Here is a 26,749-nt window from a genome sequence, read left to right on the forward strand (position 1 = left end):
GCAAATTCAAGCTGTTGCCTATTGCGGTTATCCCCAACCACACTCTGTCCCCTCACCACCAGAGAGAACAGGATCGAGCAAAGGGCAGATAGGACGGCACATAAATTCCAATTCAATTCAACAAGATTCTATTCTATTTAATGGTAATCTAGTGGGTGCCATGCAGTGCACAGCTGCAATTAAAAATGCACAATCTGTGCAGTCATGTTCTGGTACATATTTAGGACAAGCCGCGTGTTGCTGGAGCGAGAGTTTACTCTGAATTAGTAATAAAGCTTACATAATAGCTGACTGCAATATGACTCACCCAATATGACTGAGGCTAAAATAGGAGCAGCAAACAGGGGTGTGCTAGTCAGCAGAGGTGCATTAAAGCCACGTTGCCCGATGTGTTTCCTCTCTCTCCCTCGGCCCTCTCTGCCTCAAACCCCACCCCCGATTCACTCCGTGCCCCCCTCCAGTCCAAAAAGGAAATGCCTTGCATTACAAGAGTACTTTTCATGGCCGCAGTAAAGTTTATTTTATTTATTAGTGTTACAAGTAGACTAACATTAACACTGCAATGAAGTTACTGTGAAAATCCCCCAGTCGTCACACTCCGGCGCCTGTTCGGGTACACTGAGGGAGAATTTAGCATGGCCAATGCACCTAACCAGCACGTCTTTCGGACTGTGGGAGGAAACCGGAACTCCCGGAGGAAACCCACGCAGACACGGGGAGAACGTGCAGACTCTGCACAGACAGTGACCCAAGCCAGAATCGAACCCGGGTTCCTGGCACTGTGAGGCTGCAGCGCCCACCACCGTACCGCTGTGCCACCCTACTTACTAACACTTGAATAGAGAGGTGTGTTGCTGAAACGTTTTGTCTTGTACTCAGCAGGACAAATGCAAGAGTACTAAAATTCAAACAATCACAGCAATTTACACTGCAGGAGAAAAGGGTGCTGATTGGTGACTAACTGGTATTAAGAAACAGCTGTTCATAATAGAAAGTCCCAAGTCGCCTCAGGGAAGTGTTATATTTTGATTTTGATTTGATTTGATTTATTGTTGTCACATGTATTAGCATACAGTGAAAAGTATTGTTTCTTGCGCGCTATACAGACAAAGCATACCGTTCATAGAGAAGGAAACGAGAGAGTGCAGAATGTAGCGTTACAGTCATAGCTCGGATGTAGAGAAAGATCAACTTAATGCGAGGTAGGTCCATTCAAAAGTCTGATGGCAGGAGGGACGAAGCTGTTCTTGAGTTGGTTGGTACGTGACCTCAGACTTTTGTATCTTTTTCCTGACGGAAGAAGGTGGAAGAGAGAATGTCCGGGGTGCGTGTGGTCCTTAATTATGCTGGCTGCTTTGCCGAGGCAGCAGGAAGTATAGACAGAGTCAATGGATGGGAGGCTGGTTTGCGTGATGGATTGGGCGACATTCACGACCTTTTGTAGTTCCTTGCGGTCTTGGGCAGAGCAGGAGCCATACCAAGCTGTGATACAACCAGAAAGAATGCTTTCTGTGGTGCATCTGTATACATGACGTTGGACTGGGGTAAACACAGTAAGAAGTTTAACAACACCAGGTTAAAGTCCAACAGGTTTATTTGGTAGCAAAAGGGGCTTTTGCTACCAAATAAACCTGTTGGACTTTAACCTGGTGTTGTTAAACTGCATCTGTATACACCAAGCCACATTCATTCAGGAGATATTAGGGTGCGTGACCCGAAGGTTGGCCAAAGCAAGGGGGAAAGCAAGGTGGTGAGGGGCAGAGAGAGGCTTAAGGAGGGCTTAGGGTGCTGATAGCTGAAGGCACGGCCGCCAACGGGTGAGCGACTAAAACTGGGGATGTTGGTAGGCCAGGATTAGATGAGCACGAGATTTGTCGGAAGGACAAGAGGAGATTATGGAGGACTGAAGCCATGAAGAGATTTGAAAACAAGGATGCGAATCTTAAAACTGAGACGTTGTTTAATCGGGAAATAAGGTAGGTCGGTGAGCAGAGTCTTGGCGGACCTCCAGTTTACAGAGGGGAGAATGTGAGAAGGTATTCAGGTGTGTTGAAATAGTCAAGTTCCTCATTTGTTTATATTTATTTGTGGGACATGGGCGTTGCCCATCCCTAGTTGCCCTTGGAGCGCAGTTCAGAGTCAACTACATTGCTGTGGCTCTAGAGTCACATGTAGGCCAGACCAGGTAAGGACAGTAGATTTCCTTCCCTAAAGGACATTAGTGAACCAGATGGATTTTTCTGACATTCAGCAATGGCTTCATGGTCATCAGTAGATCCTTAATTCCAGTTATATTTTATTGAGTTCAAATTCCACCATCTGCCGTGGCGGGATTCGAACCCGGGTTCCCAGAACATTAGCTGAGTTTCTGGATTAATAGTCTAGCGATAATACCAATAGGTCATTGTCTCCCCACTACTCAACCCTTCCCTTGAAAGAACCATCCACTTAGCTACACCCTGCCTTCCCTCTCTCCATAGCTCTGCAACGTTCTCTCCCTCTGTTTATCCAGTTCCCTTTTGAAAGTTACTATTGGACCTGCTCGTACCCCCCGCTTCTCGCAGCACACTCCAGATTAAAACAACAATGGAAAAATTAACGTTCCCTGCGCTCAGTGGGACACTGAGACGGTTCATTCTGAACACAAAACTCTTTATGCCGAGTGAGCAAACTTGGAAGTTTTGCTGAGGCCCACTTAGCACAATAAGAACAATGACAACTAGGGTTGCCAACTCTTGTTGGACTGTTGCTGGAAGTTCACTGCATGACCCTCCTGCCTCCAAGTGTCCCACCCACACTCGAAGATACTTTTTTCATCCATCTCCAATAATGTGCGTTATTTATAAATGAAAATGTTCAAAGAAAATGATTTGGGGCTGTAGGAATTTTATGGACTCCAAACTGAACTGTAGCTTCTGTGTGTAACACTCTTCCCTGAGTCAGAATATTGAGGCCTCATGTCTCATGCTGGCTGACGCTGTACTGCTTGCGCTGAGGGAGTGCTGTACTGTCAGAGGTGCCAATTTTGAATGAGACATTAAGAACAAAACGCGGTCAGCTCTCTCAGGCAAATGTAAAAGACCTCCTAGGGTTAAGAATTGAGGTTGAGAAAGTCTCCAATTCAGTTTGTGAGACAGATTATAATTTGTTCAGTGCAGCCATTCCAAGGAAATGCTCATGATCCCAGTGTGGAGGATAGAGAGAAATTGGGCGGTACTTAGTTGGCTAACAAACTATACTTTGGATAAGATGATTAACAGAGGCCACTCTCCAATAGATGTAAAAGGTGCCAGGGACTATTCAGAAGATAAGGACAGGAGTGTAATGACCTCACCGATGCCCCATGAGATTGGCCTCTTGGAGTATGAGCTCCCTGATTGCGGTACCACCACGCTCCTGACCTACGGGCACCTGGTGCGGAGGGGGGGCGGGGAAGGGGGAGGAACTCCTCGTGAACCTGCTCCTGGGTCTGGCAAGGCATGTCATCTACAGGTCCAGGCGGCGGGCAATCGAGGGGGTCATCCAACCCGACTATCTGCCGCTCTACTGCGGCTACATTAGCAGCCGGGAGTCCCTGGAAAGGGAGCATGCAGTGTCCGAGGGCACTGTTGATGCCTTCCGTGCCCACTGGGCACTGCAGGGACAGGGGGTGTATTATTGATCCCTTTAATCACCTTTTAATTTGATGTTTTAAGTTTCCTTTCTGCTTTGTCTTTTGTTTCGGGCGGTTCCCCTCCTTTTGGGGAGCTGCCCTTTTTGAGTTGTCCCTAAGTTAATTTGATTTTGTTTATTTGGTTGGGGAAAAAATGTTCCCTGACTGAGGTAATAATTACCTGCCCAATCAAGGAGTCACACCTGTGTATATATTGAGGAGTGACAGGTCTACTGACACTCTGGATTCTGACTTTGTATCTAAAGCACTCTGAGGAATTGAATTGACAATACCGCTATGCCACTGTCTACCCCATCACTTTATTGTGTTATAAATGTAAGGTACTGTTGTAAAGTTACTCGGTACTACAGAATTTGAATATTGCTGAGAGACGTGTTGCCAAAGCTTTTCATCTTGCACTCATCAGGACAAACACAAGAATGCCAAATTTCAAATGATTACAGCAATTTATTCTCCAGGAAAATAGCGTGCTGATTGGTTGGCAAGTCAACTCTTGATTGGTTGAGGCATTGCCATGGAGAAGGCAACGGGGAACTATAAGCTCCCCAAGTTCATGGATAATTCAAGAAAGGTGCAAGACTTGAACTTGTACTTTCTGTTTGTAGCAAGTGGGTCCCTGCATGGAATGTATGTTGTTTCTAGCAGGTCATAAGCTGGTTATAAGCTTGACTGATTATCTTAAATTGGTAGTTAATGCAGCTGTTAGCACACTTAGGATTGTTCAACAAGTGCTGCCCAGTCACAGAATCACATCTAAGAGTAGACATTTTGTTTTGGTTTTGTTTTTGGGTCTCTCGCTGATTTTTATTGTGTTAAAGGTAACCCTTTTCCCTGACAGATACAATGGGCGGGATTTTCTGTACAACTCGCTGCCTGTTTCGCAGCAACAGAGGCAGCCCGGCATCGGCTGGCGGTGGGATCTCTTGGTTCTGCCATTGTCAATGGGGATTCCTGTTGAACGCACCCCTCACCACCATGAAACCCGCGGTGGGGGTGCGCCATCGGCAGGACCAGAAGATCTCACCGGCGTCAACGGATAGAAAGTTCCAGCCTAGGGGAGTGAGCTTTACTGTCTGAATTCAGCCAGTTTAAAAAAATTCCTGACTGCTTTTACTGAAAATTCTTCCAAACCTCCTTCCTTCTCCAGTCAACTTATTTCGCCCTTACCTTGCGGCTCAAAGGCTGTGAATTTGTTTTCTTTTTACAGACAGTCTCTCCTCACCGGCAGTGAATTACATTAGTTCTGACCCATTATAGACGATTTCCAGTCTGGTACCCATTATCCATCCTAGTGTCTTTGGTTGTGAATGTCACAGCGCACAGCTAGATCACCGACTTGTTTACTTCACGCTCAGGTCTGTGTAAAGTTCTCCGAATTCGTTCACTGCGTTGTTGCAGGCATGTGTGTGAAGGTAGGGGCAAACAGAAATGGTTAAAATGGCTGACAGAGGGAGATAGGGGCACTGGAACAGGAGGAAGCCATTCAACCCCTCAAGCCCGTTCTGTACCATTCAGTTAGATTGGGGCTGATCTGAATCTCAAACCCATTTACACAGTGAGAGTGTGGGAGTGAATTTCCCCAGGGAACACACCGTACGTGTCAGGAGGTGGGAGAACATTCCGCAGAGGGTGTCGGCGTGAGATTCACTGGGGAACACGTTACGTGGGAAATGGTGAGAGCTTGGCAGTCGCACCTGATGAAGTGCACTGAATTTGGGATCGTTGATTCTGTAACCGTGTCAAACACAGTCGGCTGTGGATAGTTTTGAAACCTCCACTTTACACAATTAAAATCTCCATCCTTCTCTTGCTCCCCTCCAGCTCTTCCCCCGCCCACTGCAGCAATTGTCAAAGAAGATCGTCCAATCGAAGTTAAACAGCACGATTGTTGGGGTGTTCACCATCTCACTGGTGTTCCTGTCTGCGTTTGTCAACATGGTAGGTGGAGTCCGTTGTGAGGTGCGAGCGTTGTTTTACAGCAGGCTACTCCCATTATAAATAATGGGAAAGGGGTACTCCATCATCAGACCCGGGATAATCCAGGGTATGGAATGTGTTCAACGCAGGATAACCCAGGATACAGAGTGCATTACACACAGGATAACACAGTACAGAGAGTGTTATCCACAGGATAACACAGTATGGAGCATGATAGACACAGGATAACACAGAGTACAGAGTGTGTTAGACACAGGATAACACAGTACGGAATGTGTTCGACACAGGATAACACAGAGTACAGAGTGTGTTAGACACAGGATAACACAGAGTACGGAGTCTGTTAGACACAGGATAACACAGAGTACGGAGTCTGTTAGACACAGGATAACACAGAGTACGGAGTCTGTTAGACACAGGATAACACAGTATGGAGCGTGTTAGACACAGCATAACACAGACTATGGAGTCTGTTAGACACAGGATAACACAGTATGGAGCATGTTAGACACAGGATAACACAGAGTACAGAGTGCGTTAGACACAGGATAACACAGAGTACAGAGTGTGTTAGACACAGGATAGCACAGTACGGAATGTGTTCGACAGAGGATAACACAGTATGGAGTGTGTTAGACACAGGAGAACACAGAGTACGGAGTCTGTTAGACACAGGATAACACAGTATGGAGCGTGTTAGACACAGCATAACACAGACTATGGAGTCTGTTAGACACAGGATAACACAGTATGGAGCGCGTTAGACACAGGATAACACAGTATGGAGCGAGTTAGACACAGGATAATACTTTATGGAATGTGTTAGACCCAGGATAACACAGTATGGAGTGTGTTAGACACAGGATAACACAGTATGGAATGTGTTAGACACAGGATAACACAGTATGGAGTGTGTTAGGCACAGGACAACACAGGTACAGAGTGTGTTCGACCCAGGATAACACAGGTACAGAATGTGTTAGGCCGAGAATAGCTCAAAGAATATTGCATAACAACAGCTACTGCACTTCAAAACTACTTCATTAGTTTTAACGCACTTTGGCATGTCCTGAAGCAATAAGAGGTGCTATATAAATCTAAGTCTTTCATGTACTGTCGCTTAACTTCTCTTTTGGAAGAGTGAGTGCTCTAAGGACCCAGGATTGCAGACATTGAGAAATAATTGGGAGTAGGATTAGCACACAATGAGGACAATACAACACTCAGCCCCTCGGGGCCTCTGAAGGACCGTATTTCATCCAGTATTAATTCAGACTCCTCTTAATGCCGGGGGTCATTAATTCCTCTCAGACACCCCCCACATCCCCTCCTCGTGTTACTGATTTCATCCTGACTGATCTTATTCCAGCTCCCTGGTGCTGTCTGGGTCAATGACCTCTTCCAGTATCCCATGTAATCGAGGGCATCTCTCCAGATGTTACTGGAATTCCCATGTCGGGCTCTAATTCCTCCCAGCTAGGATCCTGTGTTTTTCCCAGGGTGGAAGAGTCAATTTCTAGGAGGCATAGGTTTAAGGTGCGAGGGGCAAGGTTTAAAGGAGATGTACGAGGCAAGTTTTTAACACAGAGGGTGGTGGGTGCCTGGAACTCGCTGACGGGGGAGGTAGTGGAAGCAGATATAGTGACTTTTAAGGGGCGTCTTGACAAATACATGAATAGGGAATGGAGGGATATGGTCCCCGGAAGGGTAGGGGGTTTTAGTTCAGTCAGGCAGCATGGTCGGTGCAGGCTTGGAGGGCCAAAGGGCCTGTTCCTGTGCTGTAATTTTCTTTGTTCTTTGTTGATACAGGGGAAATGCATTGCACAGAACGAGGCTATTCAGCCCATGTGCCTGTGATGGCTTTATAAAGGAGCCAGCCAATTACTCTGACTCGCTCCTGCTCTATCAACGCAGCCCTGTGTATTTTTCATTTTAACTACTTGTCTAATTTCCTTTGGAAAGTTATTATTGAACCTCCTTCAGGTAGTGAGTTCCCGATCACAACTCTGTGCAAATAAACTTCTCCTCATCTCCCCCTGTGGTTAGTTTGCCTTTAGATATATATATATATATATATATATACAAACTCAAACTAACCTCTCATATTAACTCATTCATGAGGGGGTGAGTTTCGCTTTTACAACCAAGTGATTAACAGGTGATAACCAATGAGAAGCCGGTTTGCATCTTCATAGAATCCCAACAGTGCAGAAGGAGGCCATTCGGCCCATCAGGTCTGCACCGACTCTCCAACAGAGCATCTTACCAAGGTCCACCCACCGCTCTATCCCCGTACCCCACTCATTTACCCCGCGAATCCCCCTATCCTACGCATCTTTGGACACCAATGATCAATTGACCATGGCGAACCCACCTAACCAGCACTGTGGGAAGAAACTGGAGCACCCGGAAGAAACCAACGCAGACACAGGGAGAACATGCATAGAATCATAGAATCCTCCAGTGCAGAAGGAGGCTATTTGGCTCATCGAGTCTGCACCGACCACAATCCCACCCAGGCCCTATCCCCACAAACCCATGCATTTACCCTAGCTAGTCCCCCTAATACTAAGAGGCAATTTAGCATGGCCAAGTCACCTAACCCGCACATCTTTGGACAGTGGGAGGAAACCGGAGCACCCGGAGGAATCCCACGCAGATTAAGGGAGAATGTGTAAACCCCGCACAAACAGTGATCCAAGCCGGGAATCGAACCCGGGTCCCTGGCGCTGTGAGGCAGCAGTGCTAACCATTGTGCCACCATGCCACCCATAGATCTTGCCTGATCGTCTTCTCCAATCAGATGAGGTGTAGCAGCAGTAAGCCTCGCCAGCAAATGCCCACATCCCAAGAATGAATTACAAATTCGGAAGCTAACAACTCAGGTGTTGTGTCTGGCCTCAGACACCAGCACTCATGCTTCTGATCCCTGTTCATGGACTCTTGCTGAGTGTGAGTGTAGGTGTGAACGCTAGATAGAATCATAGAATTCCTACAGTGTAGAAGGAGGCCATTCGGCCCATCGAGTCTGCACCGACCACAATCCCACCCAGCCCCTAGCTCCGTAGCCCCACGTATTTACCCCGCTAATCCCTCTGACACTAAACGGCAATTTAGCATGGCCAATCAACCTAACCCGCACATCTTTGGATTGTGGGAGGAAACCAGAGCACCCGGAGGAAACCCACGCAGACATGGGGAGAACGTGCAAACACCACACAGACAGTGACCCAAGCCGGGAATCGAACTCGGGTCCTTGGCGCTGTGAGGCAGCAGTGCTAACCACTGTGCCACTCAGATAAGGACCAGGAATTATCTTACCACAGCTGAGGAAGAAACTAGTACCAAATGTTTTCAACTAATGGATGGAAGACAGAGTTAGGTAGAATAGGGCCTTCTGGTGTCTGGACAATTCTACCCCAACAGAGGGTAAATAGAGCGGGCAAGAGAGGAGACAACTGTGGAGCAAAGTGCAGTCACCACTCAGATAGATTCATGCTGTAACCTTATGATGCTTTGCTTTGTTTCTTCACTCCAGTTTGTGTGCAGCACCCAGGATTTGCCCGGCTGTTTGGCTGAGGAGTACAACACAACCCCAGACCTCGTCAATGCCTGTCACATCGCCAACTCCATCGCCAATTACAGTCTGGACCTAGAGGCAGGACTCTGCAAGGGGGAGCGACCCAACTGTAACTTCCCTGAGGTACCTTCTTGCCTGATTCAGAGGTCGTAGACTGATTCTGCACAAAAGGAGGCCATTCAACGCACTGAGCCAGTGTTGGTTCTTTGCAAAGCTTATCCAGTCAATCCTACTTGAAAAGATTTAGTAGGATGCTACCGGGACTTGATGGTTTGAGTTATAAGGAGAGGCTGGATAGGCTGGGACTTTTTTGCCTGGAGCGTAGGAGGCTTAGGGGTGACCTTATAGAGGTCTATAAAATAATGAGATCAGCTAGATAGTCAACATCTTTTCCCAAAGGTGGGGGAGTCTAAAATTAGAGGGCATAGGTTTAAGGTGAGAGGGGAGAGATACAAAAGGGTCCAGAGGGGCAATTTTTTCACACAAAAAGTGGTGAGTATCTGGAACGAGCTGCCAGAGGTAGTAGTTGAGGCGGGTACAATTTTGTCTTTTAAAAAGCATTTAGACAGTTACATGGGTAAGATGGGTATAGAGAGGTATGGGCCAAACGCAGGCAATTGGTACTAGCTAGTGGTTAAGAAAAAGGGCGGCATGGACAAGTTGGGCCGAAGGGCCTGTTTCCATGCTGTAAACCTCTATGACTCTTTTCCGATAGTAAATTTTTCCATTTCTTTTGAATTCACTATTTTGTATCTGCTTTCACAATCTTTGTACGCAGTGCATTACAGATAAACTTGCGAGGTAAAAAGATTCACCATCCTCTGAGTGAAGAAATTCCTCCTCATCTCAGTCCAAAATGGCTATCAGAAATTTTAGCTTCCACTCAGTTCCAAACATCTCAGCTGAGATTAGCAAAAGAACACTTTTTGCTTCTTATCTTCACACAGATGATGCTGAAATTTCTAAACTCCCAACTTATTTTCCTTAAAGATTTTATTGAGTTGAACTGGCTGACGGGGTTTTGGGGCTGAGTTTCCAGCTCTCCTTCCCTCTCTCCAACCCTACATCCTGCCCTTATTCTGAGACTCTGTCCCCTGGTTCTAGAGCTCCCCTAACCCCCCCATGCCCCCACCCACCCCTCAGTCCCCCAGCCAGAAGAAACTGTAATAAAGTAAAGTTTATTTATTAGTCACAAGTAAGGCTTACATTAACAGTGCAATGAAGTTACTGTGAAAATCCCCTAGTCACCACACTCCGATGCCTGTTTGGGTCAATGCACCCTAACCACAACATCTTTCAGACTGTGGGAGGAAACCGGAGCACCCGGAGGAAACCCACGCAGACACGGGGAGAACGTGCAAACTCCACACAGACAGTGACCCAAGCCGGGAGTCATAGAGGTTTACAGCATGGAAACAGGCCATTCGGCCCAACCTGTCTATGCCGCCCTTTTTTTTAAACCCCTAAGCTAGTCCCAATTGCCCGCATTTGGCCCATATCCCTCTATACCCATCTTACCCATGTAACTGTCAAAACGCTTTTTAAAAGACTAAATTGTATCCGCCTCTACTACTACCTCTGGCAGCTTGTTCCAGAATCGAACCCGGGTCCCTGAGTAATTAGTCCTCGGATGCAGAAGTCCCTTCACTGAAATTCCTTTATTTACAGGTCTGACAACAGCGTACACAGTGCTTTCAATTAGCAGTCTACACTAGGAGTGCCAGAGGAACTGACACGCCTGGTTAAGTACAAAGCAAGAGGCTCCCTGATTGACCCATCAATTTGGCCCTTAATCAGGGAGTTCATATTCTAACAGGCCCACTGCAATTGGCTGATTAAAGTCGTTACAGAAACATTCATCCTGCATCTACCCAATCACTCCCTGAAAATATTCTTTATGGGATCACTGCTCATGCTTCCCAGGCTCAGTCTACTCAACCTCTCCTCAGAGAACAATTCCCCATCCCAGGGATCAGTCTGGCAAACCTTCGCCACGCTCCCCCCATGGCAAGTATATCCTCCCTTAGGTAAGGAGACCAAAACTGGGTGGACTACAATCAGATCATGATTTTATTGAATGAGGAAGCAGGCTCAATGGGCCGAATGGCCTACTCTTGCTCCTATCTCTTATGATCTTATAATTAACCGATCACAGGGCGGTGGAAAGTCGGGTTTGGAGGAATCGAGTTGAGATCGATGTCCTTTCTTGAATGTGTTTATATTAATGACCCTTGTGGAACTCGTTCTGTTTTGGCATCATGAAGTGATTTGAGTTGATTTATTATTGTCACATGTATTAGCAAACAGTGAAAAGTATTGTTTCTTGCACGCTATACAGGCAAAGCATACTGTTCATAGGGAAGGAAAGGAGAGAATGAAGAATGTAGTGTTACAGTCATAGCTAGGGGGTAGAGAAAGGTCAACTTAATGCGAGGTAGTTCCATTCAAAAGTCTGATGGCAGCAGGGAAGAAGCTGTTCTTGAGTCGGTTAGGTACATGACCTCAGATTTTGTATCTTTTTCCCGACGGAAGAAGATGGAAGAGAGAATGTCCGGGGTGCGTGGGGTCCTTAATTATGCTGGCTGCTTTTCCAAGGCAGCTGGAAGTGTAGACAGAGTCAATGGATGGGAGGCTGGTTTGCGTGATGGACTGGGCTTCATTCATGACCCTTTGTAGTTTCTTGCGGTCTTGGTCAGAGCTGGAGCCATACCAAGCTCTAATGCAACCAGAAAGAATGCTTTCTATGGTGCATATGTAGAAGTTGGTGAGAGTCATAGCGGAGATGCCAAATTTCCTTCGTCTTCTGAGAAAGTAGAGGCATTGGTGGGCTTCCTTAACCATAGCGTCGGCATGTGACATCAATCGAAATAATATCTTCATTATTACTAATGTTGCTGGTGCAGGGTGGAGGGTAACAGCCCTGGGTGGTAATGGTACAGTTCTGGCATGTTAACGATTCACCATGGTAGGCTTCTGCAGAAAATGCAGATGTATGGGATTGGGGGTGATCTAGGAAATTGGATCAGGAATTGGCTAGCGGATAGGAAACAGAGGGTGGTGGTTGATAGTAAATATTCATCATGGAGTGCGGTTACAAGTGGTGTACCTCAGGGATCTGTTTTGGGGCCACTGCTGTTTGTAATATTTATTAATGATCTGGATGAGGGTATAGTTGGGTGGATTAGCAAATTTGCTGATGACACCAAAGTCGGTGGTGTGGTAGACAGTGAGGAAGGGTGTCGTAGTCTGCAGGAAGACTTAGACAGGTTGCAAAGTTGGGCCGAGAGGTGGCGGATGGAGTTTAATGCGGAGAAGTGTGAGGTAATTCACTTTGGTAGGAATAACAGTTGTGTTGAGTATAGGGCTAACGGGAGGACTTTGAATAGTGTGGAGGAGCAGAGGGATCTAGGTGTATGTGTGCATAGATCCCTGAAAGTTGGGAATCAAGTGGATAAGGTTGTTAAGAAGGCATATGGTGTCTTGGCGTTTATTGGTAGGGGGATTGAATTTAGGAGTCGTAGCGTTATGTTGCAACTGTACACAACTCTGGTGCGGCCGCACTTGGAGTACTGTGTGCAGTTCTGGTCCCCACATTACAGGAAGGATGTGGAGGCTTTGGAGAGGGTGCAGAGGAGGTTTACCAGGATGTTGCCTGGTATGGAGGGGAGATCCTATGAGGAGAGGCTGAGGGATTTGGGATTGTTTTCGCTGGAAAGGCGGCGGCTAAGAGGGGATCTTATTGAAACATATAAGATGATTAGAGGTTTAGATAGGGTGGATAGTGATAGCCTTTTTCCTCTGATGGAGAAATCCAGCACGAGGGGGCATGGCTTTAAATTGAGGGGGGGTAGTTATAGAACCGATGTCAGGGGTAGGTTCTTTACCCAGAGGGTGGTGAGGGATTGGAATGCCCTGCCAGCATCAGTAGTAAATGCGCCTAGTTTGGGGGCGTTTAAGAGATCCGTAGATAGGTTCATGGACGAAAAGAAATTGGTTTAGGTTGGAGGGTCACAGTTTTTTTTTATTTTAACTGGTCGGTGCAACATCGTGGGCCGAAGGGCCTGTTCTGCGCTGTAATGTTCTATGTTCTATGTTCTATTAAGTGAGAATCATTCCCTTTTGTACAAGGTCTAATCTAACAAATCCCTTTCTTTTGGACAGTACTTCACCTATTGTGTGTTACTGAGTCTCCTGGCCTGTGCGGTGTTCCTCCAGATCAGCAGCATTGGAAAACTCGTCCTCATGTTACTCATTGAGTTGGTTTACGTCATAATGATGGAGGTTCCCGGGGTTACCCTTTTTGACAATGCGGACTTACTAGTCACCGCCAACAGTCTGTAAGTAGCCATTTCCGAGCCCTCTCCTTTGTTCTGGAATTCCACACTCCTGTAAATTCAAGACAAGTTGATGAAGATGTCTAAGATGAAGCTTATGGGATGCTTGACTTTGTACATTCAGTCATAGAGTATACAAGTGCGGAGGTTATAGTAAACTTTTATAAATCACTGGTTAGGCTTCAGCGAGATGTCCAATTTCTGGACGCATCGCTACTAACACAGGAAAGAGAGGAGACCATTCAGCCCCTCGAGCCCTGGGGCGGCATGGTGGCACAGTAGTTAGCACTGCCGCCTCACAGCACCAGGGACCTGGGTTCGATTCCTGGCTTGGGTCACTGTCTGTGTGGAGTCCGCACGCTCTCCCCGTGTCTGTGTGGGTTTCCTCCGCGTGCTCCGGTTTCCTCCCACAGTCCGAAAGACGTGCTGGTTAGGTGAATTGGACATGTTAAATTCTCCCTCAGTGTACCCGAACAGGCGCCGGAGTGTGGCAACTAGGGAATTTTCACAGTAACTTCATTGCAGTGTCTTACTTGTGACACTAATAAATAAACTTTCAAACTTTAGTAATGCCACTCGATCAGATTATGGCTAATCTGTATCCTTAAGTCTTTAAGGAGGATATCTAAACGTTGGAGAGGGTGCAAAAGACATTGGTTGGAATTTCAAGCTATTTCCGCCAGTGGGAACTTGTAATCTTACTGACGGCGAACTTCCATTGAGGGTTTCCCAACCGCAGGGGGTGCATAGAATGGTTAAAGTTAAAGTTCAAGTTTATTTATTAATTACAAGTAAAACTTACATTAACACTGCAATGAAGTTACTGTGAAAATCCTCTAGTTGCCACACTCCGGCACCTGTTCGGGTACACTGAGGGAGAATTTAGCATGGCCAATGCACCTAACCAGCACGTCTTTCGGACTATGGGAGGAAACCGGAGCACCCAGAGGAAACCCACGCAGACACGGGGAGAATGTGCAAACTCCACACAGACAGTAACCCAAGCCGGGAATCGAACCCGGACCCTGGTGCCGTGAGACAGCAGTGCTAACCACTGTGCCACCCACTGTGCCACCGCGCCACCCCAATGGGAAACCCCCATTGACCATGGCACGATCTTCTGATCCGCCGCTGGCCAATGGCAGGCTGCCTCCGCCATTGCCAAATACACCGCGGGGGTTGCAGAAAATCCAACCCATTCACTTGGGGGAGATGGTGCCTTAGTGGTAATTTCACTGGACTAGCAATCCAGAGGCTCAGGCTCATGCTCTGGGGACATGAGTTCGAATCCCACCATGGCAGAATTTAAATTAACAAACCTGGAATTTAAAGTTAGTCTCAGTAATAGTGACCATGACTTTTATATAATCAGTAAGGGAATGAAGGGTTATGGGGGTAAAGTGGGAAAGTGGAGTTGAGGATTATCACAACAGGTCTCATTGAATGGCAAAGCACACATGATGGGCTGAATGGCCTACTTCTGCTCCTATGTCTTATGGGGTTATTTTGAGCCAGCGACAACGAAGGTACTCCGATACAGTTCCAAGTTAGGATGGTGAGTGACTTCGAGGGGAGCCTCCAGTGGTGATGTTTCCAGGCACCTGCTGCCTTTGTCCTTCTCGATGGTAGTGGTCGTGGGTTTGGAAAATGTGGTCAAAGGAGCCTTGATGAGTTGCTGCAGTGCATCTTGTAGATGGCACACACTGCTGCCACTGTGCATTGGTGGTGGAGGGAGTGAACGATTGTGGATGGGGTGCCGATTAAACGGACTGCTTTGTCCTGGATGGTATTGAGCGTTGTTGGAGCTGCGCCCATCCAGGCTGTTTACCATCTGTTTCCTACATTAACTTCTGAGCAGCCCGCTTCCCCGAGCTCCCAAACTCCAACCAAAGGTTATGTAAAGTAGTGACAAAATGTGACAAAGGAATGGATAGGGTTTGAGTCGGAGGATCAGCAAATATGGCGTAATAATATAAAGGGAGCTGGAGGAACAGGGAGTAATTGCAAGGCCATTGGTTTCATTTTTAACTCATAGAGCTGAACGTTCAAAGAGAAAATTGCAAATGTGGCACACAAGCAACAAACACTGAAAATACAGATGTGTCAGCATCTAAAATGAGTGAAGACAGTTTAATGTGCCAAGTGTCAATACTTTCTGTTGACACATACCAATAAACCCACTGTGTATGGCCAGCATTTGCTAGCTTCCTTACAGCTGTCTCGCTAAGTGGGCGGACTGTTCCCAGGCAGAACCATCGCCTCCGTACACTTATTAAAACCCAGGCTCTCTCTCTGCCTCTCCAGTGTGTCCCGGCCAAGTGTCCTCCCTCAACCAACACTGCCTGATAAACAGCTCATGATGAGTGTGAGCGATCCACTTGAAGAAACATAGGTAGTTGACGTACTTTTAAAACGCTGCATCCATCAGCAAGGTTCCCTCCAGAGATCAATCTGTTAATAAGAAGGCAGGTAGGAACTTTATGGATATTTAAATAGCGCCTTTTTCTATTCACCGGGCAAATGCCGTATTTTTATATGAAGTGCAGTTACTGTTGCAATGCAGGAAATGCTACTTCCAATTTGGGCATAGCAAGCTCCCACAGATAGCAAAGAAAAAATAACCAGCTCACCAAATCCAGTGATGTTGGTAGAGGGATGAATATTTTGCCAAGATACCAGAGCAAACACAAACCCCCAGCTCTTGCTCTCAAAAGGTCATAGGAACCTTTACTTCCATCTGATTTGATTTGATTTATTATTGTCATTTGTATTAGTATACAGTGAAAAGTATTGTTTCTTGCATGCTATACAAACAAAGCATACCATTCATAGAAAGGGAAAGAAGTGAGTGCAGAATGTAGTATTACAGTCATAGCTAGGGTGTAGAGAAAGATACAGTTTAAAAGAGTTAGGGTACAGTTTTAAAAGCATAGAACTAGAATAAAAGATAGAATTAGAGGGTATGCTGGGCACAGCTCGCAAGAAGTCACCATTCACGGTGGCACAGTGGTTAGCATTGCTGCCTCACAGTGCCAGGAGCCTGGGTTCAATTCCCGGCTTGGGTCACTGTCTGTGTGGAGTCTTTGCACGTTCTCCCTGTGTCTGCATGGGTTTCCTCCAGGTGTTCCGGTTTCCTCCCACAGTCTGAAAGACGTGCTGGTTAGGTGCATTGAACCGAACAGGCACCGATTGTGGCGATGAGGGGAATTTCACAGTAACTTCATTGCAGTGTTAATGTAAGCCTACTTGTGACTAATAAATAAACTTTACTTTAATTTATACTTTATGAGAAGAGAATGCTGATTAGTTGGCAAGTTGACTCTGATTGGTAGAGGCATTGCTATGGAAAATGCACCAGTTCTCTGATGACTGACAGTTAACATCCAAGCTTTATTTAAATTCAAACCAAGGAGGTTGGTAAAGGCATTTCCCTGGGGAATGAACCAGTGAATTGCTGCCGCCGTTTTTATCCAGTTGAAACAGGCGCAATGTGTGTACGTGTTCTATCTGTCTCCAAAGAACAAGGGCTCTGTGTATTAATTCATGTAGCTCCAGCACATATAAATGAGCCACACTGCGAGCCTGACAGATAATCTTAAAATGGTTGCCAGCATTCTTAGCACACTTAGGGCGGAATTTTCCTGTCGCGCCTGCCACGGGAATCATAGCGGGTGGGACATAGACCTAGGTCTATTGACCTCAGGCAGGATTTTCCAGACTTGGTGCGAGTGCGGCCAGAAAATCCCACCCTGCAGGTTGTTGAGCAAATGCTGTCCAATCGCGGAATCACATCCAACATTGGTATTCCTGCAAATTGTCCTGTCCTGATGAGTGCAAGATGAAATGCTTCAACAACATGTGTCTTTTTTCAGCAATATTCAAGTTCTGTACTACTAAGTGACTATGTAAATGCAAGTCTCCCTTTTCTTCTTATTTATTAGCCGTTTTGATTATTTTTCACACGTTCTGCACTAGTTTTTAGTGATACGTGTAACTGGACATGTAAATCCCTTAGCACACCAACACAGCTCCTAAACTCTTTTGTCTTTCATCAGGTGTTGGGGCGAATGGGATCAAAGGTTATGGGGAAAAAGCAGGATTAGGCTATTGAATTGGATGATCGTGATGAATGGCGGAGCAGGCTCGAAGCGCCAAATGGCCTCCTCCTGCTCCTATCTTCTATGTTTCTTCTACAGTAAGTAGTCTCACACACCAGGTTAAAGTCCAATAGGTTTATTTGGTATCATGAGCTCTCGGAGCACTGCTCCTTCATCAGGTGAGTCGTCGAGGGCAGCGGCTTTCCAGCGGGGTCTCTACCAATGGGGTTTTCTACCTTCCTTTCTAAATGACTCACCTGATGAAGAGGCAGTGCTCCGAAAGCTCGTGATACCAAATAAACCTGTTGGACTTTAACCTGGCGTTGTGAGACTTCTTACTATGCCCACTCCAGTCCAACGCCGGCATCTCCACATCATGTTTCTTCTACATTGCAAGGTTACATTACGATGTCTGAATAGTGAAGGGGTTAAAGTCCAACCCAGTGACCTGTCATAAGTAATGTGTTCTGGCATCTCCCAGAATCGCTGGCTCACAGGGAGAAGCTTGGACACTACCCAAGTCAAACAATTAGCCTTAAATTCAACATTTCTAATATATTATAAGTTTTTGAATGTTCGGTTCCGATTAAGATCAAAAGGAGCGGGAAGATTGTGGTTCTGTTTTACTTAAATAACCAGGAACTGTGACCACTCAGCCAACGCTATCCCAAACTGCGCATTTGTCCAACTCAAATATTTATTTTACACATCTTACTGAAATTCCCATTGACATTTGAATATGAACACATGCACCTTCCGATTGATTTTACATCTGATTACCATTGCCTTTCTTGCAGGATATCACAAAGTTATTTGATGCAAGTGAAACACTCATGCAGTAGGAGGGAGTATGCACACTACGGCTGATTAATGGGTGCAATCATAATGGGTCTACGCAGTGAAATGTAAATGTGGATTGTGTTGATGTGAATTGGCCCCGTAATTCATAGATGGCAATCGAGGGAGGTCGGTGTACAGTTATTGGCGTCTGCCCCCTTCCTGTCTTTTGTTCTGTCAAATTTGCTCGTGAATGATGGCTTGTAAACAGGTGCTCTTGTACTGAAATCTCCCCCGCTATCACGGTAGGAAGTTCCGCCCCAGCGACAACTTTAAGAAGGAAACAAGCACCGGAATGTTCTGGAACTCCCCAGCAGGACAGGCCAGTTATCAGTGAGCAAAATCAGTGGAGGATTTTGGGTAGAATGAACAAGGGATTACTTGGGGCGATTTTGGGCGGAGGTTTTCCGTCCTGCCCGTCAAGGAAATCGTAGCGAGTGGGACACGGACCATGCCAAGGTCTGTTGACCTCGGACGGGGTTTTCCGGCCTTGGGGCGAGCACGGCTGGAAAATCCCGCCCTTTGTCTTTGAACGACACCGGTTCGACTGTCTGTTAAAAAATATATAATATTCCATCATGACTTCAGGAGATTGCAAAGCCGACGAAGTATTTTTAAAGTGAATTCGCTATTGTAATGTGGAAAACATGGCAGCCAATTTGCAAACTAACAAAGCCCCGCAAATAACGATAGGATAAAGGGCAGATAAATTTATGTTCCTTCTAATGATGTGGAGATGCCGGCGTTGGACTGAGGGAAGCACAGTAAGAAGTCTCAACGCCAGGTTAAAGTCCAACAGGTTTATTTGGTAGCACAAGCTTTCGGAGCGCTGCTCCTTCATCAGGTGATGCTGAAGGAGCAGTGCTCCGAAAGCTCGTGCTACCAAATAAACCTGTTGGACTTTAACCTGGTGTTGTGAGACTTCTTGGTGTTCCTTCTAATGATGTTGATTGAGAAATAAATATTGGCCACAACACTGGAGAGAACTGACGAAGGGTCATCCAGCCTCGAAACGTTGTTTCTATCCTGCCTTCACAGATGCTGCCAGACCTGCTGAGATTTTCCATCATTTTCTGTTTTTGTACAGGAGAGAACTCCCTTATTCTTTCGCAAAGTAATGTTATCCAAAAGGTGACACTTGTATCAGTGCAGTGCTCTCTCAGTACTAATACTGGGAATGTTAGCCTAGTATTTTATGCTGAAGTATCTGGATAGGCATTTCCAGCAAGTATAAATGAGCCACGTTACCAACTCAATGGATTATCTCAAACTGGTTGTTAGTGTAGCTGTTAGCACACTGAGGATTGTTCAGCAACTGTTGCCTAGAAGCGACATTATTCATATGCAGAGACACATTCTCTGCAACAAAAGTAATATTTTCATTGCTTGCATCTTTTGTGAATTACCCAGGGCTTTGGGGAGCCTATTGTTTCCCTGTTGCTTGCTCCATGACAAAACATCAGACAATCAGATTTAACTTGCCAACCAATCAGCACCCTTTTCTCCTGTAGTATAAATTGTGATCCTTTGAAATTTGGCACTCTTGTGTTTGTCCTGATGAGTGCAAGGTGAAAAGCTTCAGCAACATGTCTCTCGTTTCAACAATGTTAATTTTAATTAATTAACAATCCTGGAATTAAAAGATGGTCCCATTAATGGTGATCATGAAAACATCATCGATGGTCAGAACCAAACCCCCTGGTTGGTTAATGTCCTTTAGGAAAAGAAATCTGCTGTCATAACCCGGTCTGGCCTACACAGGACTCCAGATCCACAGCAATACGGTTGGATCTTAACTGCTCTTTGATATGGCCTCACAAACTATTCAGATCAAAGGCAATTAGGGATGGCCAGCATCATCCACACCTCATGGAAGAACAAAAGAATAGAGTTGTTTATCAGATAGGAAGCGCATCTCATTCCAAGTGTATAACCTTTCCTTATAAATCCACTGCACTCTCGTAGGATATTTCCATCTAGCAAAATACTTTGAATTATTTGGAAGCAATTCATGACATCTGTAAATTATTCCTGACTGAACTTTTCTTTCCTTCTCCAGTAGCCCCTCCAATGGAACATTGCCTTGGTGAGTACAATAATTTATTCTAAGTACAGCTTTGCCAGCTCAGTCCTCAATAATGTTGTAGACCTTACAGGAGCAATAATGGTGAAGCCATCAGCATTTTAAAATTGTAAATCAGGCAGCAGATTTGGCAGCAAGTGCGCAAATAATGTTTGGAAACTGGAAAGAGCTGTCCAAGGTGACCGGCACTTCCCGATACTTCACCAGGCCATTATCTTGCTAAGAGGTTCAGCATTAAAACACGTGATTGCTGTACTTATGTCACAGATACCCTCTAAATGTGGCAGAAATACTCAGGGTTTGTCCTTTCGAGAGATTATCTTCAGGCAGGATAACGATGAACAAGCTCTGTGGAAATGAACGCTAACTTTTCCAAGTGTGGAGTCTCAGTCCTTCAGATTTTAATTATTGTTGGAAATTTTAAGACATTTGCTCTTTTAAAAATTTAAGTTTCCCTTCTGCCTTTTTCATCTCGCTCTTAATCTCACCTAATTTTCCCCTTGCTCCATTTTGCTTTCTGAAAATTAAATTAAACATTCTGGCTTACACTTGCTGGTTTAGACTTGGTTAAGGAGACACAGAGTTGCCTCTTCACAAAGATGCTCAAGGTGAGGGCGCATAGGTTTTGCCATTAACGGATGACATATTGGCATAAAATGGCTGAAAGGAATATGATGGTGATCACTAAATCATTTTTCTGCCACATTGACATCATATAGTACCATCAGTAGGGCAGCACAGTGGCATAGTGGTTAGCACTGCTGCTTCACAGACCAGGGACCCGGTTTGATTCCCGGCTTGGGTCACTGTCTTTTGCACATTCTCCCCATATCTGCATGGGTTTCCTCCGGGTGCTCAGGTTTCCTCCCACAGTCCAAAAGATGTGCTGGTTAGGTGGATTGGCCATGCTAAATTGGTGATGGGGATAGGGTGGTGGGGGTAAGCCTGGGTTAAGATGCTCTGTTGGAGAGTCAGTGGGCTGAATGGCCTCCATCTGCACTGTAGGGATTCCATGTTTCCATGAATTCAATTGTAGCCCTGAGCTACTGACCAGCCAGAGGCTAACCGCTCTGCTCTACTGGCAGCACCACTGGGAGAGTAGTGGCCACTGCCAGTATTGCACTGGGTTCTATACTGAGGATCGATGATGGATCTTCTAGAGTCAGGTAAGTGGAGTGGGATGGATCTCCCAGGGAGAGAGGTGGGGGGAGCAGGCGATGGGTGGGGAGGTAGGTTGACAGCTTCCTGTGGGGAACCACCCCTTCTCAATCATGGGTCCCTTAATCGGACATAGGGGATGAGCCTCCTGCACCTCACGTGAAGATCTGCAGGAAACATAACCAGTTTGTGATTTTCCCGGATGTTGAGTCCCCCTCCTGCCATTGGTTAAGGGCTTCAGTTGGCGTCTGGGCTCACAAACATCACCCCCCCCCTCACCCCCCCATACACTCCCCTCCAGCAGGTGACAGGATCTCCACCCTGCAATGTCATAAGACCGTAAGATATAGGAGCAGAATTAGGCCAATCGGCCCATCGATATCGCTCCGCCATTCAATCATGGCTGATATGTTTCTCCACCCCATTCTCCCACCTTCCCTTGTAACCTTTAGCCCCTCACCAACCAAGAATCTATCTATCTCTGTTTTAAAGACACTCAATGACCTGGCCTTCTGCGGCAAAGAGTTCCACAGATTCACCACCCTCTGGCTGAAGAAATGTCTCCTCATCCCTGCCCAACCACACTGTCCCCTGCCCTCTGAACTCACCTCAGAGTGAGGCAGTAAACTCCGCCCATCATTTCATTCCAGTCCATGTTTGAACTTCAGACGGAATGCTGATTGGGTCTAGGTTCCTCTCGAGCCAGCTCTGAAAGGGTTACCTGAGAACCGCTTAACAACTGGAGTTTGCTCAGTGAGATTCATTTCCTCACCTCATCGCTTTCAAGTCAATAGTTATTTATTTCTCCAATTTCCTGGTCGAGCCTAATGGTAAGTGAAATTAATATTTTGCAATCCATGCAAAAAAAAACATACAAATGGAAATTAAAGGCCAACATCTTTAAAGCAGTCGGAATTAGTTATTTGCTGGAATTGTTGGTGGTAGGTTTACATTGACTTTACGTTGGGGAAACAGAATATAAATTCAGGCGGTTCTGTTCATTGTGCAGCACTCAAGATAGGATTGGCCAGGTGCTGGGAACCTGGAGACTGGAATGTCCTGATCTCCTGCTGCTGCTGGGGTCACTTGTTTCAATGGAGTCTTGGAAATATTGGGCAGGATATTCCTCACTGAGGCTTGTAGCGGGAGTAGGGAAAATTGCTGCCTCAGACCCCCCCCCCCCCACCCACTCCCCATGCCTTGGAGGAAGTTCTTGCAAAGGCAGGATCTTCTTTTCCTGGGGTGGGAAGTGGTTGGATGCCGACTGGAAGCTGCCACAGGCGCGGCCAGGTTCACAGGTGGGCTGTTTGAGAAAGACGCATCAATGCTGTGGGGCCTTATCCCAGTTATAATAAAGAGCAAAAGACCAAACCCTCAACCCCACACACTCCCCGTGCCCCATCCATGCTATTCATGCTCCCAGCCCACCACCCCTTGACCACTCATGCCTCACATAGAATCATAGAAACCCTACAGTGCAGAAGGAGGCTATTTGGCCCATCGAGTCTAGAACATAGAACATAGAACATAGAAACCCTACAGTGCAGAAGGAGGCCATTCGGCCCATCGAGTCTGCACCGACCACAATCGCACCCAGGCCCTCCCCCCACATATTTTACCCACAAATCCCTCTAACCGACGCATCCCAGGACTCTAAGGGACAATTTTTAACCTGGCCAATCAACCTAACCCGCACATCTTTGGAGTGTGGGAGGAAACCGGAGCACCCGGAGGAAACCCACACAGACACAGGGAGAATGTGCAAATTCCACACGGACAGTGACCCAAGCTGGGAATTGAACCCAGGTCCCTGGAGCTGTGAGGCAGTAGTGCTAACCACCGTGCCACCGCACATACCGAACTATGCCCCTCCATCAAATCCCCCATGGCCCATGATGTCGTCTATTCTAAGCTCTGCCCCTCCACCACCTCCCGTGGCCTCTCATGCCCCCTGTGCCAAGATATTTCATGCCCATTGACCGATGCAATGTAAAGAACAAATGAATCCTATAGAGACAGTAGGATGTAAAAGTAAAGTTAAAGTCACCATAGTCCCAGGTGACCATAGGCTGCTCTCCCCTTTGAGGGGGAGAGCTGACTAGTGGTGATTTTAACCTGAGGATCACCACACCTCAGGCGAGGGGTAAGAATGAGAAGGCGGGACCTTCATGAATAACCTCAGCTGGTACAGAAATTAAATCCAGACTGTTAGGGTCGCTCCACATCACAAACCGTCCAGACGACTAAGCTAAATCAACCAGATGCGTAAAACAAATTCGTTCATTACTTCCCAATATGTTCAAAAATGTAATTTCACTATTCGGGCAATAAAAGTGTCAATCACCCAGATCATTTTCAGTACCAATATCAGAAACTGCAAGCCCTTGAAACCGTTTAACCTTGTGTAAATAAAAACTGTGAAATTGACCACAGAAATCAGAGAACCAGAGCTGTCAATCAAACAACATTTTCTCTGGGGCACAGCTGTGTGAGAGGGCGGAATTGTCGTACTGATAAGCCCACCAAAACTCACCCAGCAGTGAATGGAGGTGTGGGCATCACTGCCTCAGCCAACATTTATTGCCCATCACTAGTTGCCCTTCAGAAGTTGGTGGTGAGCCGCCTTCTTGAACCGCTGCAGTCCCTGAGGTGTAGGTACACCCACAGTGCCATTGGCGAGGGAGTTCCAGGATTTTGACCCACTGACAGTGTAGGAATGGTTGCTATATTTCCAAGTTAGATGAGTGACTTTGTGGGGGGGGACGACACTTCCAGCTGGTGGTGTTCCCAGATATCTGCTGCTCTTGTCCTTCTAGATGGTTGTGGTCGAGGGTTGGGAAGGAACCTTGGTGAGTTCCTGCAGTGCATTTTGTAGATGGTACATACAGCTGCCGCTGTGTGTCAGTGGTGGAGGGATTGAATGTTTGTGGAAGGGGTAGCAAACAAGCAGGCCGCTTTGGCCTGGGCGATGTCAAGCTTCTTGAGTTGGAGTTGCGCTCATCCAGGTAAGTGGAGAGAATTCCATTACATTCCTCACTTGTGCCTCGCAGATGGTGGACAGGCTTTAGGGAATTAGGAGGTGAGTTACTCACCACAGGATTCCCTACCTCTGACCTGCTCTTGCAGCCACAGTATTTATATAACTATTCCAAAGATGTGCGGGTTAGGTTGATTGGCCATGCTAAAAATTGCCCTTAGTGTCCTGAGATGCGTAGGTTAGAGGGATTAGTGGGTAAATATGTAGGGATATGGGGGTAGGGCCTGGGTGGGATTGTGGTCGGTGCAGGCTCGAGGGTTGGGAAGGGACCTTGGTGCTGCTCCTTCATCAGGTGAGTGGAGAGTTGGGTCCACAAACAGGGCATATATAGACACAGACTCCACGCTCGATGGCTTCTTTCTGTGCTGTAGGGTTTCTATGATTCCAGCTAAGTTTCCGGTCAATGGCAAACCCCAGGCTGTTGATCGTGGGGGATTCAGCAATGGTAATGCTATTGAATGTCAAGGTGCGATGGTTAGATCCTCTCTTCTTGCAGATGGTCATTGCCTGGTCACTTGAATGTTGCGAATGTTACTTGCCACTTGTCAGCCCAACCCTAGATATTGTCCAGGTCTTACTGCAGTTGGACATGGAGTGCTCCTTGTGTCATTCCCTGCTTCAGTGTGCTGTGTGGGAGACAGACATAGAAATGGAGGGGAGGGGGGCACGGTGGAGGGGGCATGGGGACAAGCTCTGGAGGATCTAGGACTGGAGCTGAATGTGGTCCCTGATGGCATTCAGGCCCTTGCTTGCACGGCAAAAAACAGCATTGTTACTTTGCATCAGAGGTCAGACTGAGTGCTAACAATGCACTTCTGTCCTTTGTGCAGAGCAGGAAACACACAGATCAGATCATCAGGCTAAGACTACTAAATTAAATTTATTTACATGTTTTCAATTACACGGATCGAGATAAAGATGGAAAAGTAATGTGACTTACACAATAGTTCAAATTGTCTAAAGAGGTTAGTTTGCAAGATGTTACGTGTCATTTAACTATGAAGTGGCAGGAACATGACTTTGAGTCTTTGGGAGTGGGAAGACGAGGGAAGAACAACAGAAATAAATAGCAGTAAGATGCTACCCAATTGCGAACTCCAATAAATGACCTAAACCTGACTCAGCTTTTCAATTGCTCATGCATATTTCAATCAATCTTTTTCAGATGTAAAATGAGAACTCAGCAAGGAAAAACCTTCAGCTCTGGCTGTTTATTTCAATTATTTCTTTCTGTGCGACAGCTCCCTGAAGTTCTCGAAGGTAGCCTTGAAGATCATGACTCCTATTGTTATCACGGTGTTTGTTCTGGCACTCTATCTCCACGCTCAGCAGGTAGAATCAACGGCCAGGCTAGACTTCCTCTGGAAACTGCAGGTAGGAATACAGCTACAACCTTTGATCACAACACTCTTCAATTATTCCGCTGCCAAATCCCCTCAATGCCAAACCATGTCTGTACCTCCCCGCTTGCTTTAACCCTTCAGTTGTTGATCAGCAGTCGAAAAACCTTTTGTTGATCTGAAATGATTCCCCATCTTTTGATTCAGTGCCCGATGAGCCATTCGTACCAGTAACGTTCCCAATCTATGCAGCGTCAATTGATCTCGTTCAAGAGCCATTTAAGATGGGGGTTGGGGGGGAGGGGTGGGATGGGGCTCTGCTTCATATTTAAGCACAATAAGAAGTCTCACACCACCAGGTTAAAGTCCAACAGGTTTATTTGGTATCACGAGCTTTCGGAGCGCCGCTCCTTCATCAGGTGAGTGGAGAGTTGGGTCCACAAACAGGGCATATATAGACACAGACTCAATTACAAGATAATTATTGGAATGTGGGTCTTAACAGGTAATAAAGACTTGACGTTTCGAGTCTGGATGACCCTTCATCCAAAAGGATCATCCAGAAGGGTCATCCAGACTCCGAAACATTTGCTCTAGTCGCTCTCCACAGATGCTGTCAGACTTGCTGAGATTTTTCAGCATTTTCTGTTTAGATTCTTATGATGCTTTCTC

General features: G+C 46.3%; 1 protein-coding gene across 1 annotated transcript in view; it reads left to right on the forward strand.

Moving 5' to 3' along the window:
* adcy5 (adenylate cyclase 5) overlaps positions 1–26,749 on the forward strand; it is a 340,470-nt gene that overhangs the window by 299,349 nt on the left and 14,372 nt on the right. The window contains exons 13-17 of the mRNA XM_078227862.1: positions 5,495–5,611; positions 9,150–9,314; positions 13,353–13,528; positions 20,519–20,545; positions 25,979–26,111. Coding sequence (XP_078083988.1) covers positions 5,495–5,611; positions 9,150–9,314; positions 13,353–13,528; positions 20,519–20,545; positions 25,979–26,111 — 618 coding nt within the window. The remainder of the gene's footprint in view (positions 1–5,494; positions 5,612–9,149; positions 9,315–13,352; positions 13,529–20,518; positions 20,546–25,978; positions 26,112–26,749) is intronic.

The sequence above is a fragment of the Mustelus asterias genome, chromosome 14, assembly GCF_964213995.1.
Source record: "Mustelus asterias chromosome 14, sMusAst1.hap1.1, whole genome shotgun sequence".
NCBI lineage: Eukaryota > Metazoa > Chordata > Chondrichthyes > Carcharhiniformes > Triakidae > Mustelus > Mustelus asterias.